The sequence below is a fragment of the Fundulus heteroclitus genome, chromosome 5 (genome assembly GCF_011125445.2).
Source record: "Fundulus heteroclitus isolate FHET01 chromosome 5, MU-UCD_Fhet_4.1, whole genome shotgun sequence".
Lineage (NCBI taxonomy): Eukaryota > Metazoa > Chordata > Actinopteri > Cyprinodontiformes > Fundulidae > Fundulus > Fundulus heteroclitus.
Window position 1 is genome coordinate 1,895,133 of NC_046365.1, and position 20,126 is coordinate 1,915,258.

Here is a 20,126-nt window from a genome sequence, read left to right on the forward strand (position 1 = left end):
CTGGGATGTTGCAGGAGACCTGGTCTAACATACTATTGTCTCTGGTCAGAAATGTTATAAATTTATGGAATTTGGGGAGCACAGCTTTTAATTCAAGCTGATTAAAGCCTGCAGCTATGGTCACAGCTGCCTCTGGAATACTGTTCATTTGGATGCTGATGAAACAATAGAGCTCCTCCAGCGCTAATATAGCATTAGCTTTAGGGTGAATGTGTGGTCCAAATATAATAAGAAAGCTGAGCTTTCTTATTAATATAAAATGATCTGCACTTAACTGCTAGATAATCCAGATCAGGGGAGCAAAATATTCTGATCGCTTTTGCAGCTGTGCACCAAGAGTATTGAATGTATATTGACAGGCCTCCACCTTTGCTCCTCTCTGTGACATCAGACCGGTCAGCTCTAAACAAAGAGCAGCCGGTTACCTCATCTGATGTGTCGGGGATGTTCTCATCAATCCATGATCACTACACAGCTGTCCATCTAACGTGAGGCAATCCTTACCCAGATCATATCCAGTTTGTTGCCAATAGAGCTGACTTTGGCCAGGAGGAGAATAGGCAAAACTGTTCTGTGAGGATTAACCTTTAACTTGGTTGTGAAGGCCACCACATTTCCCATGTCTCCATCTACCCGTCCACCCACGTCTAGGCCTCCATAAATCGGGGGAATCAGAGTGACTATTGTCCGCTGCAGTTCTGGTGGAATAACTCACCATTTTGAGTGATCGTTACAATCCATAAACTTCAGGGTTTAACCCCAGTTCAAGTAGCTCTCCCATACCAGATTAGAGCTTGGAGTGGTGATAAAACTAAGAAAAACACAAGGCCAAACATGAAGAGCCAGAGGCCTCCGGTAGCTCAGGTTTCTGCGCTGCCTACTTGGAGAGAGTACAAACAAAATGGTCTTCAAGGGAGAATTTAATGGCAGAAACAACTTCTGACCAAAAAGAACAAAAAGTCCTGTTTGCTACATAAGATCTTGATGATCCCTTAGAATTCTAGGGAACTATTTTGTGGACCAGCAAAGCAAAAACTGAAGTATTCGGAATGTGTGAGTTATCTTTGTTGTAAAACTAACAGTATTTCAGAACAAGAACACACCAGGAGTCACTCATGGAGTTGATGGCCTTTGGCTGCTTTGCTGCTTGAGGATCTGGAGGTCTTGGTGTAATTGATGAAACCATGAATTCTGCTCTTTAGCAAAAACTCCTGAAAAGTGTCCAGCCATCTGTTTGTGACCTTAAGAATCAGTGCACATGGGTTATGCAGCAGGGATTTATTCAAAGCTGACAAGTAAGTCTGTAAACCCACCAATGTGCCTGACTAATTTTAGAGCGCAGTCCAAAATTCCTCATTATTGATGTAAAACACTCATCACCACAAAGACCTGTTAAAGCCAAATGTGGCAGAACCAGTCATAAGCTTTAGTGAATAATTACTTTTACAAATAGGACCAGGTTGGTGTGAAAAGCTTGTTTTTCTAAACAAACCATTCTTTCATGGTTTATCCCTTTCTGTATTGACAATCCTTTCTGCATTAACTGGGCTCATCCTGGTGTGATAAATATTTTTTTTATTATCTGATGCAAAATATCTGATTTGATGACAATTCACCTAGAATCATGGAAATGCATCTGAATACATTACCAGTTTCCATCCAGCAGAAACTAGTAATGTTTTTGAGTTTTATTTTACAAGTATTTTGGTTTTGCAGGGCAAGTTTATAATATGTTATTTTTATTTAGCTCTTGCTAGCCTGAAAAGTCATGATATCTGAAGTGTTTTCTTTCGAAACAACCTCTACAGCTGCTGTTCTCAGCCCTACTCTGACTGTTTTTCATCCAGAAAATTCAAAGTTCAGCAGTTCAAACCTAGGCCCAAAGTCTCACTTGGTTTGGTCTGTCAGACTTTAAAGAAAGAGCACTACATTCTTTGAGTAGAATGTAAAGAAAAAAAGTATGCTGTCCATACGTGTAAAATATGAATGCAAAAGATTGTTTTGGAAGTGCAGGTGTTTGTGTGCTGCTGTACACAAATATTTGCCCAGATGTTTTATTAAAAAGTCCAAAGTTTTTTAGAACTTATTTGTATGTGCACAATAGACAAGAAAAGTAGAAAAACTTTCTATAAATGTGGGTGTTTTCAGGCAAACATGATATTTGTAGAATATTATTTCCACCTCGTTAGAGAGTTGCATGATTTAACAAGCTGATATTAGCGTAGTAACTGTAAGAACTATCTGCTTGTGTAGATCCTGCATTTTTTAAATTATAGCAAATGTCACTAAATGTCAAAATTTGTCCAAGAGTACCTTACTGCAGTCACACCCTACTACAGGTCCATTTGGAAGAACACACTGGAAGTCTAACAAAATCTATTTGCTCCCCAAATGTTTATTTGTCTGATTGCCTGACTGTGATTCATGTTATTCCCGACTTCAATGAAAAGATAAAAATAATATAAAATAATAAAATCACTCTCAAAATTGCCGGAAGTCAGTCCAAACCGCTGGAAGTCAGTTCCAACCAGAAGTCGATCCCAACTGGAAGTTGGTCCCAACAGAAAGTTAATGAAGTCATATTAAATGTACTGACTTTAGTTTTAGGTTTCCTTACTTTTCTTTCGGTCTCCGCATATTGCAATGTCCAAAACATCCGGTATGAGCTTACAGCATGGATTGTAAAAAATCCATGCTGGAACCATTCCGAGCTCCAACTGCAGTAGGTTGCCTCTCAATTTGTCTGCTCTTTGCTAGTCAGACTAATGTTAGCCAGCTTACTGGCAGTGCACAATAGCAGGTGGAGAAGTTCAAGTGCTGCTGTGCTTTTTGCGCCAATCAGCTGAAGAAATTTGGCATTAGGGTAATACTTTATCTGCCATCCAAAGGACTTTATTCAAGGTATGGTGTAAAAATTATACAGGTTTAAAACCTTGGTAATGATTGAGGTACAAACCAGTACATGCCTGGAGAAGACTTTAGATCCTATTAGAATGCAGACCTGGTTTTCTGCCTTACTCAAATTACAATCTCAAATGTTCTTGCTCATCATATGCTCATTGCTCTTAGTCTGCCTGTGTGTGCCAATATGATTTGGTATCTCTGTGTTAGCGGATGGTTCCATTGAAGCATAGGGTACAATTGATGCCAAAAGGTTCTTTACACAGATACTGTAAACAAGTGTACATAAGTAGTCCCTGAGGCTCTTTTAAGGGTGGGCTCTAGGAGACTACTCTCCTACTGACTATCAGAAATTGACATCTGAGACTGTATCAGATGACAGGTCTTAGCAGGAAATCTGACTTCATGAAATAATTAGTAATCATCTGGTGACAACTTTCTACTTGTGTGTAGCTTACTGACCAGATGTCCCCAATTTCTGGGGACAGTCTCTATTTTGGACAACCTGTCTCTTGCAAAAGCTGTCCCCAAAATGTCCCTGATTTTAGTTTGTTATGAAGGAGGCTTGCACGTATGGACGCAGCAATAACTATTTACCTGTTCCTGTTGCTGTCAAGACGTAGTAGAGAAGCTCAGAGTGCCTCCTGCTGCCCCGTCATCGTTGCGGGTCAACCCCCTCCCCATTAAGGACCACAGAACATGGTTCCAGTAATCTGTCTATGTAGTCTGCTTGTCTTTAGCGAACTGTCTGCAGGCTTTCTTGAGGAGGCTTCCCTCAACAACCATGTTGACCAATTTGATGCAGTGTGCTGCATTTGGTCTGAGCAATGACAAGCTGACAGAGCCGGTTCAACCTCTGCAGCAATTCTGGCAGCACTCTTATTCTTAGTCTTATTTTCAAAAGAAGCCTCTGGATATGACACTAAGCACATGCACTCAACTTCTTTGATCGAGGCCCTTTCTGAGTGTCCCCTGCCCTGTTAAATGTCTGTATGGTCTTGGCCACCAGGCTGCAGCTCAGTTTGATAGGGTTGGCAATGTTTTCATAGCGTAAGCCATCTTTATGTATTTTTTTTTTTAGATTTGCAGAATTTTTTGCCATAAGGTCCCATGTTAACCTTCCAATGACCAGTCTGAAAGACTGTGAGAGCAATAACACGAAATTTAACACAGCTGATCCCTTTTCAATCCTGATGTAAAACTGAATCACATTACACTGGCGAGGGAAAATGGCAAATTGGGCACAATTTATACATTTTCACTTACAGGTGTACTTACTTCTGTTACCAGTTATTATCCAATCCAATCCAATCCACTTTATTTATATAGCACATCTAACAACAGAAAAAGTTTCCAATGTACTGTACATAACAAAAATAAATAAATAAACTAAAAAGGACAAAGAGGACCACACAACTACGCAGTGTCAAAGGCCAAAGAATAAAAGTGGGTCTTAAAACGAGACTTACTGTATATGGAGGTGCAAAGTATTCCAAAGTCTGGGGCCAACTACAGAAAAGGCTCTGTCCCCTCTGGTTTTAAGCCTCGTCTGAGGCACTATTAACTGAAGATGGCCCTTTGACCTCAGAGCACGTGCCGGAGAATAAATCTGGAGAAGATCGATGACATATTGAGGAGCCATCCGATTCAAGGCTCTAAGCACAAACTCAATTCTAAAATAAACAGAGAGCCAGTGCAGAAACACAAGCATTGGTGTAATGTGTTGATGTTTTCTGGTCCCCGTTAAAAGACGAGCTCCTACAATTACTCATTACAAATACTCCTACAATTAATTTATCATTAATTGTAGGAGTATTTTGTGGTGAACAGCTTGGGTTCATAAGAAGTCTGATCAGGTTCTTTTAATATTGTTCTCAACCTAAGAAAACAGATCTCCTTTATTTTATTTTTTCTCATACAGGTTGTCTCTCGTGTTTGGGGTTGGGCATCAAATTCACAATATTCAACAGCAAATTTCATCAAAATCAGCAAGTATATAAACTAAAAGATGCAAATTCCACGATGGACTTTGTTTGCATAGTCATAACACTTCAAATGTTAAATTTGTATGACTTTTTAAAAGTCATAAAATGTTGATATCATGATGTCTCTTCTTTTATAAGAGGTTAAATCTCAAATTTAGTGTTGGGTGTTTTTCTCTATTAAATTCTTGGAGACATGTCCTTTGGTCTGATGAAAGTAAAACTGAGATACACTACCGTTAAAAAGTTTGGGGTCACATTGAAATGTCCTTATTTTTTTAAGTAAAAGCACTGTACTTTTCAATGAAGATAACTTTAAACTAGTCTTGACTTTAAAGAAATACACTCTATACGTTGCTAATGTGGTAAATGACTATTCTAGCTGCAAATTTCTAGTTTTTGGTGCAATATCTACATAGGTGTATAGAGGCTCATTTCCAGCAACTATCACACCAGTGTTCTAATGGTACAATGTGTTTGCTCATTGGCTCAGAAGGCTAACTGATGATTAGAAAACCCTTGTGCAATCATGTTCACACATCTGAAAACAGTTTAGCTCGTTACAGAAGCTACAAAACTGACCTTCCTTTGAGCAGATTGAGTTTCATGAGCATCACATTTGTGGTGTCAATTAAACACTCAAACTGGCCAGAAACAGAGAACTTTCATCTGAAACCCGACAGTCTATTCTTGTTCTTAGAAATGAAGGCTATTCCACGCGAGAAATTGCTAAGAAATTGAAGATTTCCTACAACGGTGTATACTACTCCCTTCAGAGGACAGCACAAACAGGCTCTAACTAGAGTAGAAAAAGAAGTGGGAGGTTGCGTTGCACAACTGAGCAAGAAGATAAGTACATTAGAGTTTCTAGTTTGAGAAACAGACGCCTCACAGGTCCTCAACTGGCATCTTCATTAAATAGTACCCACAAAACACCAGTGTCAACATCTACAGTGAAGAGGCGGCTGTGGGATTCTGGGCTTCAGGGCAGAGTGGCAAAGAAAAAGCCATATCTGAGGCTTGCCAATAAAAGAAAAAGATTAAGATGGGCAAAAGAACACAGACATTGGACGGAGGAAGACTGGAAAAAAGTGTTGTGGATGGATGAATCCAAGTTTGAGGTGTTTGGATCACAAAGAAGAGCGCTTGTGAGACGCAGAACAAATGAAAAGATGCTGGAAGAATGCCTGACGCCATGTGTTAAGCATGGTGGAGGTACTGTGATGGTCTGGGGTTGCTTTGGTGCTGGTAAGGTGGGAGATTTGTACAGGGTAAAAGGGATTCTGAATAAGGAAGGCTATCACTCCATTTTGCAACACCATGCAATACCCAGTGGACAGCGCTTGATTGAAGCCAATTTCATTCTACAACAGGACAATGACCCTAAACAAACCTCTAAATTGTGCAAGAACTATTTAGAGCAGAAGCAGGCAGCTGGTATTCTATCGGTAATGGAGTGGCCAGCGCGGTCACCAGATGTGAACCCCATTGAGCTGTTGTGGGAGCAGCTTGACTGTATGGTACGCAAGAAGTGCCCATCTAACCAATAAAACTTGTGGGAGATGCTTCTGGAAGCGTGGGGTGCAATTTCTCCAGATTACTTCAACACATTAACAGCTAGAATGCCAAAGGTCTGCAATGCTGTAATTGCTGCAAATGGAGGATTATTTGACAAATGCAAAGTTTGATGTAAAAAAATGTTATTTAAAAAACAAATCATTATTTCTAACCTTGTCAATGTCTTGACTCTATTTACTATTCATTTTCACAACATATGGTGGTGAATAAGTGTGACTTTTCATGGAAAACACAAAATTGTTTGGGTGACCCCAAACTTTTGAACAGTAGTGTATGTCATAGTGACCATAGTTACATGTGAAAGATGAAAAAAGGAAGCTTGCAGGCTTTAGAGCATCATCCCACTGTGAAACATGGGCATGGCAGCATCATGTGTGAGTGTTTTCATGCAGGAGGGACTGGTGCACCTCATAAAATTAATGAAACAATGAGGAAAGAACAACATGTGGAAACTTTGAAAGATCATCACAGGACGACTTGCAAGAAGTGTAAATTTGGACACAATGTGTCCAAAGTTGAGGACTCTTGTATATTTGGGTTTTCCAGTATTGTCTATAAGTTCCATTTATGTTATAAGGCTTCCTCATCCACTTTCCCTGAGCTCTTTCAGCTCATCTGTGTCTGCTCATCATCCCTCATGCCACTCGCCAACAAGCCCCTATTGGTCCATGGTTTCTTTGCTGGAATTTATGTCCCTGTTCATGCTTCGCCTGCCCAAGTCCTTGGTTTGCCCTTGTTGAATGTCTCATGCTCCTTTGCCTGCTAAAAATGGTAAATGACTTGTACAGCGCTTTAACTAGTCTTGACAACCTCCAAAGCACTTCACACTACAGTTCAGTCATTCACCCATACACACACAAATTCACACCCTGACGGTGGTGAGCTATGTTAGTAGCTACAGCTGCCCTGGGGCAGACTGACAGAGGCGAGGCTGCCATGCACCAGCGCCACCGGGCCCTCTGACCACCGCCAGCAGGCAATGCGGGTGAAGTGTCTTGCCCAAGGACACAACGACAGAGACAGTCAGTGCGGGGGATCGAACCAGCAACCTGCCAATTGCAGGACAAACTCCCTAACCTCTGTGCCACGTTGCTCTGTAAGTTTTGGTTTTATTAAATATTTCACCTCATTCTGGTACCTACCAGTCTGCACTTTCATCTAGAAACAACTTCATAAACAAATGAGCAACAACCCTAATCATGCCACCAAAGTGGCTACAAAGACGTTTATGGACAACAGCCGCTATTCATACCTACAGTCGAACTTTAACTCGTAACCGTACTTGTCATCTTCTGCTAATCACTGGGTCGTGGGAGCAGCAAACTCAGGAAAGACGCCAAGACTTCCTTCTCCTCAGACTCCTCCTCCAGCTCTTCTGGGGGAAGCCTCAGACATTCCCAGGCCAGCTGGGAGAGGTAGTCTTTCCAGCATGTCCTGGGCTGCCACCTCGCTCTCCTTCCGGTGGGACATGCCTGCAACGTCTCCCGAGGGAGTTATTAGATAGTGGGAGAGCCTAATTAAAAATACACAATTTGTTATGAGAACAAGCTGAACCAACTTTTTCTGTCAGCTTTAAAAGTCTAGTCATCTTCGCTGGCTCCACGGATCCAATATTCCAAATTAGTTGTGCTTTTCCGCGTTTCACGTCCAGATTTTATCCCATCTAGCCTTTAAGTTCAGCCACCGCAGCCACTCTACTGCTCAGCTCAGTCAGCCTACTGTTCTGTTCATTCACCGCCTTAGTGATCACGTCGTAAGCTGCTGGCAGACTGATCAAGGCCATATTTGCCGCCAGCAATCTTTGAAGTTGCTGATATATCAGATATCCTCCGAATCCAAAAAGAAGAAAACCAAGTATCATGAATTCAAACATGTATATATCTTCCAAATCCTGGACTGACAATATGGAGAGGCACACCGTGGACCATTTCCCCCACGGATCCAAGATGTATCCCGCGAAAAAAGTACCATCGGGACACACACCCTCCCCTGTTCTCTGCTTTCCAGTTGCAAAAATTTGATCAATAGCATTGAGAGACCAGCTGACGAGATCCATAATTTCCTGAGCTTCAGTTGCTATGAAGAAAGGGCACAAAAAGACAAAAACGAAGCAGAAGAGGGGAGGGCGGGTGAACAAGGAGCTGGAGAGGAGAAAACGCGACCATCTTTGAAGAGAGGCAAAACAGAAAACTCCTTTGCGCTCCTCACCCTGTCTTTAAGGGTTTGCATAGCCACCCTGCTTAAGAAGCTTATTTTAGCTGCTTGTATCCAAGGCCTCGCTATTTCAGTCATGACCCAGATTTCGTGACTTTAGGTGAGGGAAGGAATGTAAACCGATTGGTAAATCAAGAACTTTGCCTTGTAGCTCAGGTGTCTTCACAACCACGGATTGATGCAGTGTACACAGTACTGCGGCAGCCACACATATCCATCTATCGATCTCCCGCTCTATTCTTCCCCCACTCATGAACAAAACTAACCTGACTCCGCCAGATGTATTTCGTTCTGCCTAGCTTCACTCACATACATCTGGGACCTCTCCATAGGAATTGCCTTTATTGAAGGCTGGGCCTTATCAAAAATCCTTGCATATGATTGGATAAGCCACTTGTCTGTCATCTTTATCGACGTGCTATTTCAACCACTCACACCGAAGCTAACCCGTGACGCTGATGAGAGCGACGCAGGAAAAAAAAAGGGAAGAGGGGAAAGACAGGCGGCAAAGCGCCGCGGGTCGGAGTCGATCCCGGGCCAACCGCGTCGAGGATTAAAGGCCTCCTAACATGGTTTGTGCTCCGGGGCGCGTCCGCGTCCGCCGTGGACGCGCCCCGGAAAACAAAACTTGCCAAATGCAGTCGGGAGAAAGGCGAAAACATCGTTTCCACCAACAAAAGCCTTCAGAGCCGTTCTCTGATGTTCTTTTAATGAAACAATATTAGGTAGATTGGACAACACTGAAGAAATAGCAGCATCAATGTTAACGCTTGCTTCCTCAACGAGCTGCCATTGCTATCAAAACAGTCTCACATCATGGTCGCGTCTCCACTACGTCACATCTATGAAACTCCAGCCCTACGTTCTGATTGGCCAGACCATAAAATTGGTTGGAGAAATCACTTTCAATGGGCGGTGTCCCAGATGTATGTGAGTGAAGCTAGGCGGAGCGAAATACATGTGGCGGAGTCAGGTTAGAACAAAACCCCAAAATACTTAAACTCCTCCCCTTGAGGGGGAAACTAACCTAACCTAACCCAACCTGAGTGGGCAAGCCATGTTTTTCTAATCAAGAATAATGGCCTTGGACTTTGAGGAGCTGATCTACATCCCTACTGCTTCACACTTGGCCTATTTCACAACTGAAGCCTTTTTCAGAAAACAAACCTGTGAAGAATAGATGGCTTTGCGCTCCCACTGGTTGTTCATAAAACTCCAATGGGAGACTGCAACATCCTACATTGCTAGCTGTTTACGAATGTTCAGGATGACAGAGGGTGACATGCAGTATTGATGTTGGCACTGACCATAAAATCTGTGTTGTAAATCTCCTTTTACTCTTTTTTTCATCAAAATAATAGTGAAGCAAATGTTTCAGATTTAAATATATTTAATCTTCATAATCTTTCCTGGGTCCCTGGGTCTTTCAGCATGGAGTTTATATGTTCTCCCTTTGCATGCGTGGGTTCTCTCCAGGTACTCCGGCTTCCTCCCACAGTCCAAAAAACATGACTGTCAGGTTAACTGGCCTCTCTAAATTCTCCTTAGGTTTGAGTGTGTGCGAGAATGGTTGTTTGTCCTTTTTGTCTCTGTGTTGCCCTGCGATAGACTGGTGACCTGTCCAGGGTGTACCCCGCCTCTCACCCATTGACAGCTGGAGATAGGCACCAGCACCCCTCGAGACCCCACAAGGGATAGATGTGTTTGAAAATGGATGGATGCAGTGTGCGATTTGCAAAAAAACCAGAGGGAGGGATAATTTCAAAAGTTGTATTAATGAATCAAAGTTTTATTAATAATGGTTAGCTAGCAGGTGCTCTTTCAGGTAGCTAGCTAGATCCAGTAGGTTAGACTTTTGTTTTTAAACTTGCGCCATCTACTGTCGGGACTCAGGAGTGGGTATTAGTTTACTTTAACCGCTTTGAGCAGAAAATGTAATAATACTCTTTAAATACAAACAACAAAATTAATTTACAAATGTGAAGGACACAAGACATGTATTAATATCAATTTAAAAAATCCACCACATTCAGGGGTTAAAGCAAAAACAATCAATTTGACTGAAAACATTTTCTAGTCAGCCCATATATTCCCGGGCCGTGGACGTCATGCCACCTTAGTAACCTCATTTGCTTATTGTAACAAGTCCACTTTAACCAAATCTGACATTTCCATTGACAATTTCTGTATCTCTCCCACCTTCCAGCTCCAGAGCCTTTGCACCATCAAGGACAGCCCTCTGCATAATCTCCTTCACTTTCCACATCCATAACTGTCACGAACCAGAGACAGAGGGACCCGGTATTCAGCCAGACAAGCAGAGATTTTCGGTTCAGATGTTTTATTGCTCTCAAACAAGCAATACAGGAAAAAGCAGGCTCAATGGTCAAAATGGCAGTCCAAACTCCGGTACACAAAATGGCAATCCAAAAAGGCAGAAGTACAGACAAGGATAAGGCAAACTCAGAATATCCCAAGGCAGGTCCAGGTCAGAGAAACAGGTAAGCAATCGTACAGGGCAGGAAAAACAGGTTCAGGGTTCAGGCTGGCTCAGAAGTCAAAAAGGCAATCAGGGTAATATCTACAGGTCAGTCAAAAAGAGAATGCTGGACAAAACTCACCGAAGGCTTGTTATCTAAGTGGGCATAAGGCTTACATTAACTTAGCCAACATAAATATTCTTCTGCAGATGTGGTAACATCAGTTGAACGTGTACAGCTGTTGCTATGGAAAGATGATCCACCCAGAAATGCTCTGATTTGCAGATTCTGCTCATTCAATTTCAATGGTCTGTACGTGTCGATGTGTCTGTGTTTTGAGGGAGAGTGTTGTAGTCTGATATTGGTAGAAAAAGCTTCAAGGTTTATGCTCTAAGCACCTCTCATCTGAAAAACTAATGATGATTTCTAGGACTTTATGATAAATGTAACATGAATAATGAAAAACAAAGAATGCTTTTTCTACCTTCCTGCATGTATGTGTGTTGGTACTGTGTTTGCATAGCTACATCACTTTCCCAAAAACATTAAACTACCAACAAAAATATTTCACAGAACTTGACTTACACTATGTTCCTGTACACAGTGTTTAAAATGGACTGTTCAATATAAAACACAAAACTAAGGCATAACAGGGCCAATATGGATGTATGTGACCCGTGGGTTTTACATCACAGAAACAACAACAATTAAACCTCAACAAAAAATGCATACGAGCTACCAATTTGCTTGCTCCTTAGGCCTGAAAAACTCGGCAGATAATGAGCTGAAACAAATGTTGAGTTTGCATCAGTCTTACTGGTTGTAGTCCATATTTATACATCAATCCACTCGTAATCTGAAAGCTCTTGAATCAAGGTAAGTATCAACAGGGCTATCAGAAATAAAACGCTGAGTCTGCCTGTCCCTGTTTTATTATTAAATCCCGTTTTTTGCTTAAAACCTCTCTTGTCTGGCTGAATACTGGGTCCTCTGTCTCTGATTCGTGACAGATTGATCTGGCCGAGTGCAGAAGACAGAGGCAGATATAAGTAGGGGAGTGAGCAGGTGAACAGAGTAAAACTGGTGAACAGAATGGGTGGAGCTGATCAGGGGGGGCAAAATGGCTGGAAGTAAACTGAAGTTGATTGGATGGTGATGGTGAAGAGAGTGACAGGAAGACAAAAGAATGCTGGCAGGTGAACTGAATAAAGGCTGGTGACAGAAGTGATCAGAGCAGGCCAGAAGAAACTGATAATGTAAATTAATAAGTACAAGATCAAACCAGATTAAAACCCAAACTATTCCATTTACCAAAACCTAAACCTAGGACAGAATTGATTACATAAAAGAATCACTAAACCAAAACAGAACTTAAACTAATCCAGAACCAAAATCACCATAAAGACCAAACAGAACATAAGCAAATAATAAAAAACCCAAATCATGACAATAACATCACCTGGTTAACTTTCATATTTGCAGCATCAAGCAAGTTCTTCCTTCGCACTTTTGCCAAACTGGTCCACAGTCCACTCACCTTTCCACTTTACAATTTCAAAACCCTCCATAAACTGCAGCTAATTCAAAAGACAGCAGCTTGCATCATTACATCATCTTCTTCACACCTGTACATTTACTCTACTGTAACATTCAATATAAATCAATCCCATATACTCTGTGTCCCCACCTCTCGCTCATTGACTGCTGGAGATGGTCAACAGCCCCTCCACGACCTTCTTTGTTACAGAAAAGCGCAGGTGAAATAATATTTATGATTTTTTTTTTACTTTTCCGAATCAGACCCAGTCAAACCGGGACATCGTTTCACATTCTGACCCTCCTTCTTCTTCTTAAAAAAAAAAGCGCGTCATGCTAAATTAGCCGAGCTACAGCGTTACTCTTTCAGTTTTATATAAAACATAACAGCAACAGACACACTTACCGAGGGAAGTTGTTGTCAGCTGTTTTATGCACTGAACTTTCTGACGTGCTGGTTTACTTAAATCGAAAAGAAAACCTTTGACTAACGCTACTTTCGTTCATGCATCTGTGGTCAGTTTGAGATTTTCTTTTAAAAGTTAAAATGATTGAACACCGATAAACCTCAGACTGGTAGATTTCCACTTTGCAAAGACCCGCCCTACTCTCCTTCTGATTGGCTAATGTCCTAGCTCTGCCAGATTTCATTGGTTAAGCGCAGCTTCTGTTTAAAATCTTGAATAAAAAATCTACACGGAACATTTTGCGCTCATTTTCCAAATGACAAAAGTCCCTCACAGCGACGGAGAACATTAAACCCCTGATAATATTACTTATTCAGATGAGAAGGGGGAGGAATGTATCCCCCCCAGGGATAAAACACGAATGACCAGAGGGGGGGACGTCACAACCAGAGGGGGGGAAAATACCCCCCATCCCCCCCAGCAAATCGCACCCTGGATGGATGGATGAATCTTCTCATCAGAAGCGATTCCAATATCTTGTTTATGTTTATAAATCCTGCAGCTGCCTGGCGACTCAAGCTATGCATCCTCTCTACATCATTACTTCGATTCACAAAGCCAGATATCCCCTATAGAAGTCACCCAGGCCTGTGACTACTTTGCTTGGTGAGTCATGGTGGGCTGACTAAGCTTCACATGTTGGTAATTTCTTTAAAAAATTCAAAAATAACAGTTTAACAAAGAACATATTTTAGTTGTGAATAATCGTTTGCGGGCAATTTGGCATAAGGTAGATGATCAAGTAAATAGTGCATTGCACAGTGCATTACACAGGTCATGAATATCATTTCTTACAGAAATGATATTCATGACATTAATTGTCAAAATTACGTCTAAAATAGACTGTGAGTGTGCTATATGCTGAGCTAACAGTACGACACAGATGTTTAAGAGTAACATAAAGGTCACGTGCATCAGCGAAGCTGTAAACCAGATCCTTTGAGCAGCTGTCTTTGTCATGATCTGCAATGCCGACGGGGCGGTGAAGGCGCAGAATCGGCCAAACTATGTAAAAAAGTGCCACCTATAGTCTGGAAAATATGGTATATTAATACTTTAAAAATAATTTTCTTAACAAGCCTGCATTCATGTAAATGAGGCAGATTTCCTTCTCTGCAGTTGGCAATAAGCAAGTTAACATTATAAATACAATGTTGCTATGAACATAATAAAAGTATATGTTTCCTAATAAGAATCAATTTGAAACAGTTCTGGGAGAATAACTATCTAGAGCACTTTATCGTTCTCTGAATAGTTCATCGGACCCCCCCCCCCCCCCCAATTAGGGCCCTTACTCACAGCCTGACAAACTGTTATTAACTAGCCCTTTGCAGATCAGCAGCTAATACATGGATTTCATCAAACTTGTTAACTTTTGGCAGTATACATTTTCTGCAGCACTAGTGTCCTTACTCACTACTCACTTCTTTTCATGTTAGCCTCGTGCCTCCCCCATCTACTCCCCTACTCCTCCATTCCAAGGGCATGTAGGTCAGATGAAATGGAGACACTGACATACAGGATTAAACATCCATGTATTCCCAGACAGATGTCGTTACTCTGATTAGTAATGTATAAGTGTGCTAAATTAATTATTAGGGTCACCCGTACATCGGAAGAGCTTTATTCCCACATGCCCTTGCTGCCATTACAGTACCTAGCAAAAGTATGCATATCCCTAGAACTGATTCACATTTTGTTATATTTGAAAAATGAAAACTTAAATGTATTTTATTGGGATTTGATTTGATAGCTCTATACAAATTGGAATATAATTGTGAAGTATATATATATATAAATATATATATATATATATATATATATATATATATATATATATATATATATATATATATATATATATATATATATATATATATATATATATATATATATGTGTGTGTGTGTGTGTGTGTGTGTGTGTGTGTGATTGATTCGATTCATCAATCCTGATGAATCGAATCAATCACTTTGACTATAGGGATATCTTGATGACATCAAAACCTGGATGACATTAGATTTCTTGCTTTAAAGTTCTGGCAAGACAGAAGTAGTTATCTTTGAACCAGAGTCCTCAAAAAATAAACGTGTTAATCAATCACTTAATCTGGATTACATTACATTGCCCTCTGGTAATAAAGTAAAAAACATTATTTTCTTTGACCAGGACATGTCATTTAAATCCCATATAAAACAGGTTTCCAGAGTTTCCTTTTTTTCACCTCCAGAATATTGCCAGAATTAGAAATATTCTGTCCAGGGGTGATGCTGAAAAACTAGTCCTTTTATTTCTTACTTTAAGGCTGGACTATTGTAGTTCTTTACTATCAGGAAGTCTACAAAATTCAGTTCAAAGCCTTCAATTGATCCAAAATGCTGCAGCAAGAGTTCTGTTGAAAGTAAGCAAGAGGGATGATGTTTCTCCATTTTTAGCTTCCTGTTAAATCAAAAATATAATTTAAAATTCTCCTTCTCGCGTACATAGTCCTTAATATTCAAGCTCCATCCTATATCAAAGATTTTATTACCATGTATGTTCCTAACAGAGCACTTCGCTCTCAGACTGGTGGTTCCTAGAGTCTCTAAAAGTATAGTGGGATGCAGATCCTTTAGCTATCAGGCTCCTCTCCTGTGGAACTAATTCCCAGTTTTGGTCCATGAGGCAGACACCCTGTCTACTTTTAAGACTAGGCTTAAAACTTTACTTTTTGACAAAGCTTACAGTTAGAGTGGCTTAGGTTATACTGAGTTATCTCTGTAGTTATACTGCTAAAGGCTTAGGCTGCTGGAAGACATCAGGGTCTATTTTTCTCACTCTGCTGACTTCTCCTACTGTTCCCCAATTTGGGTAATTTGATGTTATTTAAACTTTTAACCTTTTGTTCTGTTTTTTTTTTCTCTTCATAGTATGTACACCTGGTCTGGTGTTGTGTTAGCTGTGACACCTTACAGGGGAGGCAGATCATCTGCCATTACCCTCTAACATAGAAAGGATTCCTGGATCAATGTGTGCTTCTGTGCTTTTTTTGTGTCTCTTCTCTGTCTTATCTAACCCCCAATCGGTCGGGGCAGATGACCGTTCACACTGAATCTGGTTCTGTTGGAGGTTTTCCTTTCTGTTAAAGGGGAGTTTTCCTTGCCCTTGTCGCTTCACACATGATCAGTATGAGGGATTGCTGAAAAGCCATTGACAATGCAGACTGTCTACTGTGGCTCTACGCTCTTTCATGAGGAGTGAATGTCAAGACTAGATGCATCTGCTGGGTTTTCTTAGATAGGAAATTTTTTGATCAATCTGTATGATTTGATTCAATTTGACTTTGTAAAGTGACTTGAGATGACATGTGCTGCGAATACGCGCTATATAACTAAAATTGAAGTGAATTAATTTTACTCCATATTTTACATACACTGCCTGTGCCTTCAACCCTATACATCTACCGCTAGACTGTTCACAACATGCTGTTGTTCCATAAAAAGTCTCTTCAAGCTAATACGCTAGATGCAGTGTTTGGATGACAAATGAAAATACTCATGCAATCGGTTGTTCATTTAGCTCATGCACTAACTTTCTGGTTACATTGCATCAACTAGCAGTTGTGTCCTGCTGTTACATGTTATGTTATCTTATAAAGCAGTAACTGTTTTAAAGAGGCTAGGTTTGAAAGTATATGTTTGTGAAATCATCATCAACACAACTCAACTCTCTTTATTTGCTTAGCTCTACAATTGATCTTCATCTTCTCTTTCTCCTTGTCCTTTGTCTGCATTTGTGTAGTTGTATTACAGCATGCCTATATGTTTGCCAGCGGAACGAGCAGAATCATTATGGAAGTGAAAGAGCGACGTCCATACTGCTCACTAACCAAGAGCCGGAAAGACAAGGAGGGACAGTACACTGGTAAGACAACCCAAAAACAGCAGTCTTACATACATACATACATACATACATACATACATACATACATACATACATACATACATATATATCACCCTTCCTGCTCTGACACTCCTCTAATCCTCCACATATTTTTCTTCTTTGGGGCTGTTTCTGCTCTGCAACTCTTTTATCCTTACTGTAATCAATTCTTCTCTCAGCTCCTCTTCCACAGTCACCATCATCGTCTGAGGTGCATATCCAGCGGCTGCTTTGGCAGCCTGGTCTGCAGCCTGATTCCCTAATGCATTGTCTGAATTACTGTTGTCATGTCCCCTGCACTTGATCACAGCAACTCTCACCGGCAACAACAAGGCTTCTGCAAGTTCTCTCATCTCTGTCTCATGCCTTATTGGTTTTCCCCCCACTGTCAAAATCCCTGCTCTTAACCACTGACATAGTTCCACATGCACTGCTACTGACAATATGTTGGACAAACATGATGAAAACGACATCTAAGACAGACAGCTTGCTCGCAAGTAAGGTCCTCTTGACCTTTCCGTTCAGCGGAACTTTCTGCTTTTCTTAATCTCTCATTCACTAACTGCTGTGCTCGGGAAACCCATTCTGGGGCTGAGAAACAACCCAAATTGTCTCCCTGGGATCCCTTTAAATCTCTTTTATTCACTGCCTCATCATTTAAGCGTCTTGGCTATCCTAGTCTCAACCTAAGTATGTTTTAGGGTATCTTGATCGTTCCTATTCTCTGCTTCTTTTGAGGGTTCCGCTCCTCAGGGGTAACGCTCCTCCAGGGCCTTATTTCACCAGCACCCATCGGCCTGGAGTTGAGGTTGCCAATCCTCAGAACAAACTTTTATTTACATTTCCTATTTGTTGTTTTTTCTTATATTTTATAGTGTCAGGATCCCCGAACTGTGGACGAATTAGTTGATCAGACTCACCTGTTGATGTAAATTCCCAGCTGTATTTAAGTTCTGTCTGTTTGTTTCCCCATTGTCGGGTTGTCTTGTTTTTCCTCCTGTTTGAAGCCTGTTCCCGAGCCGGTCGTGAATCCTGTTTGCTCGTGTTGAGACCTTGTTTCCGAGCCTTTGTTGTATCCTAGTTTCCTTGTGCATTCCGTAAGTTACCTCTAGTAAAGTCTAATTTTCACCATGTGCGTGCCTCCGCCTCGTTGCCACCGAAGCTAATTCCCCGCCTACTTCCTGCTGCTCAACGCAGCCTGCACTGGCCCCGAGACGCCTGACTGCACACACGCCGGCCCTGAGAAGCCCGACTGAACCCATGCCAGCTTCAAGGCGCCCGACTTTGCCTACGATGGCCCTCGCGCCCCCTCCTCCCCTCGAGCTGCAGCCTCCCGAGGTCTCCAACAAGGATGTCCAAGCAGGCATGCCTTGTGCTGCAGCACCTGAGAGCGGTGGGTTGGCTCAGGTGTTCGAGGCTCCTTTCTTGGCCCCAGAGGATCCCAGAGCAACAGGTCCAAGGTGTTTAACATGGTTCTCCATTGGAGTCCTGCTGGAGCTTCTCAAGGGTCTCCACCATTCAGAGGAGGCTCCCAGCATTCTTCAGCATGCCTCAGAGGAGGCTCCCAGCGACCTTCAGTGTGCCTCAGTAGAGGCTTCCAGCAACCTCCACAGCCGGCCTCCAAGGTTCTACCGCCAGCCTCCGGAAGACTTGGTCAGTTCTGGGCTACCTCCAAGGTCGTCCACCTGAACTTTGTTTGGACTCTTGGACTCTTGCTCTTCAATTCAATCCATCCATCCATCCATCCATTTTCCAAACCGCTTCTCCCTCATGGGGTCGCGGGGGGTGCTGGTGCCTATCTCCAGCGTTCACTGGGCGAGAGGCGGGGTATACCCTGGACAGGTCGCCAGTCTGTCGCAGGGCAACACAGAGAGACTCAATTCAATCCTCTCATTCTAATTCATCATGGTTTTGTCACTGATATATTTGAAAGAGTTTTTTCATCCATAGCACCACTTCATTTAGCCTAAGTCTAATTCCAGGAACTAGGCGAATAAAATCCCCTTCCCTTTTTTTGGGTCGACCCTGTGATGCTGCGAGATGATTTCCTGCTTCGTTCCCAATTCAAAAACTTCCTTCCACTTACTACCAAATCCGGGTCATGGCACCAAAATCACAAGGTGGGCTCTCGATCTTCCTGTCTCATTCACTAAGGCCCGGTTCATAGATTCGGCAGCAAAGGAAGAAAACAATTATCAGAGACAAAACACTAGGAATATACATATATTTAACTACAATTGGAATTCCAAGGGGAGACATTTACTTACAACTCTATCCTAAAGCCCCATGTAGTAGAACACGGAGTCCGCATTGTGCGTGTCTGAAGAACCGCCCTGGGGTGCATCTACTAATAGCCGGGCCCCTCACTAAGAAAGTGAATGAATGGTGTTGGGAGGGCTGCATACACACCCATTTCTTTCTGTGCTTGTCTCCCCACAAACAAAACAGATCTGCATTATGGTGTCAAAAAATGAGTTGGCTTCTTGATACATTTGCCAGATGTTTCTAGGAGTCTATCAAGATAAACATTCCATAACAATGCAAAGCTTTTAAACCATAAACCTTCGTGAAGCTTACCAACCATAAAACATCATGTGACTCTTTCTTGCCCTGGTATCCCACAAGAAGGTTGGGTGAATTTATAGCCTGTGAGTGACCCTGCAAATTCCTTACTATGTACACTCCAGGCCACAAAGTTTAAGAATAGTAGTTACAACTGAGGTAACTTTTACTGCTTAATAAAATACTGATTATATATTTCCATGATAAATAAATACATACATACATACATACATACATACATACATACATACATACATACATACATACATACATACATACATACATGTATTTGTATTACTAAAATTATTTCTATTTTGCAAATGCAAGAATTTGGCAGAAATAATTTACATTTACATTGTATTTTTTACTTTGTTAATTTCTAAAACTCACAAACATTTCCTCAGTATTTGATATAATATCTTTTTAAACTACCGTATTTTCCGGACTATAAGTCGCAGTTTTTTTCATAGTGTGGCCGGGGGTGCGA

At 41.5% G+C, this 20,126-nt stretch overlaps 1 protein-coding gene across 3 annotated transcripts in view; it reads left to right on the forward strand.

Annotated features, from left to right (window-relative positions):
- Positions 1-20,126, forward strand: part of LOC105919475 (teneurin-3-like) — a 457,194-nt gene that overhangs the window by 100,811 nt on the left and 336,257 nt on the right. For 2 of the 3 annotated variants that reach the window (XM_036136710.1, XM_036136709.1), the window contains one exon: positions 16,937-17,059. In XM_036136710.1, the coding sequence (XP_035992603.1) occupies positions 16,957-17,059 (103 nt within the window). In that variant the 5' untranslated portion in view covers positions 16,937-16,956. The remainder of the gene's footprint in view (positions 1-16,936; positions 17,060-20,126) is intronic. The other variant, XM_036136711.1, reaches the window with a different exon arrangement.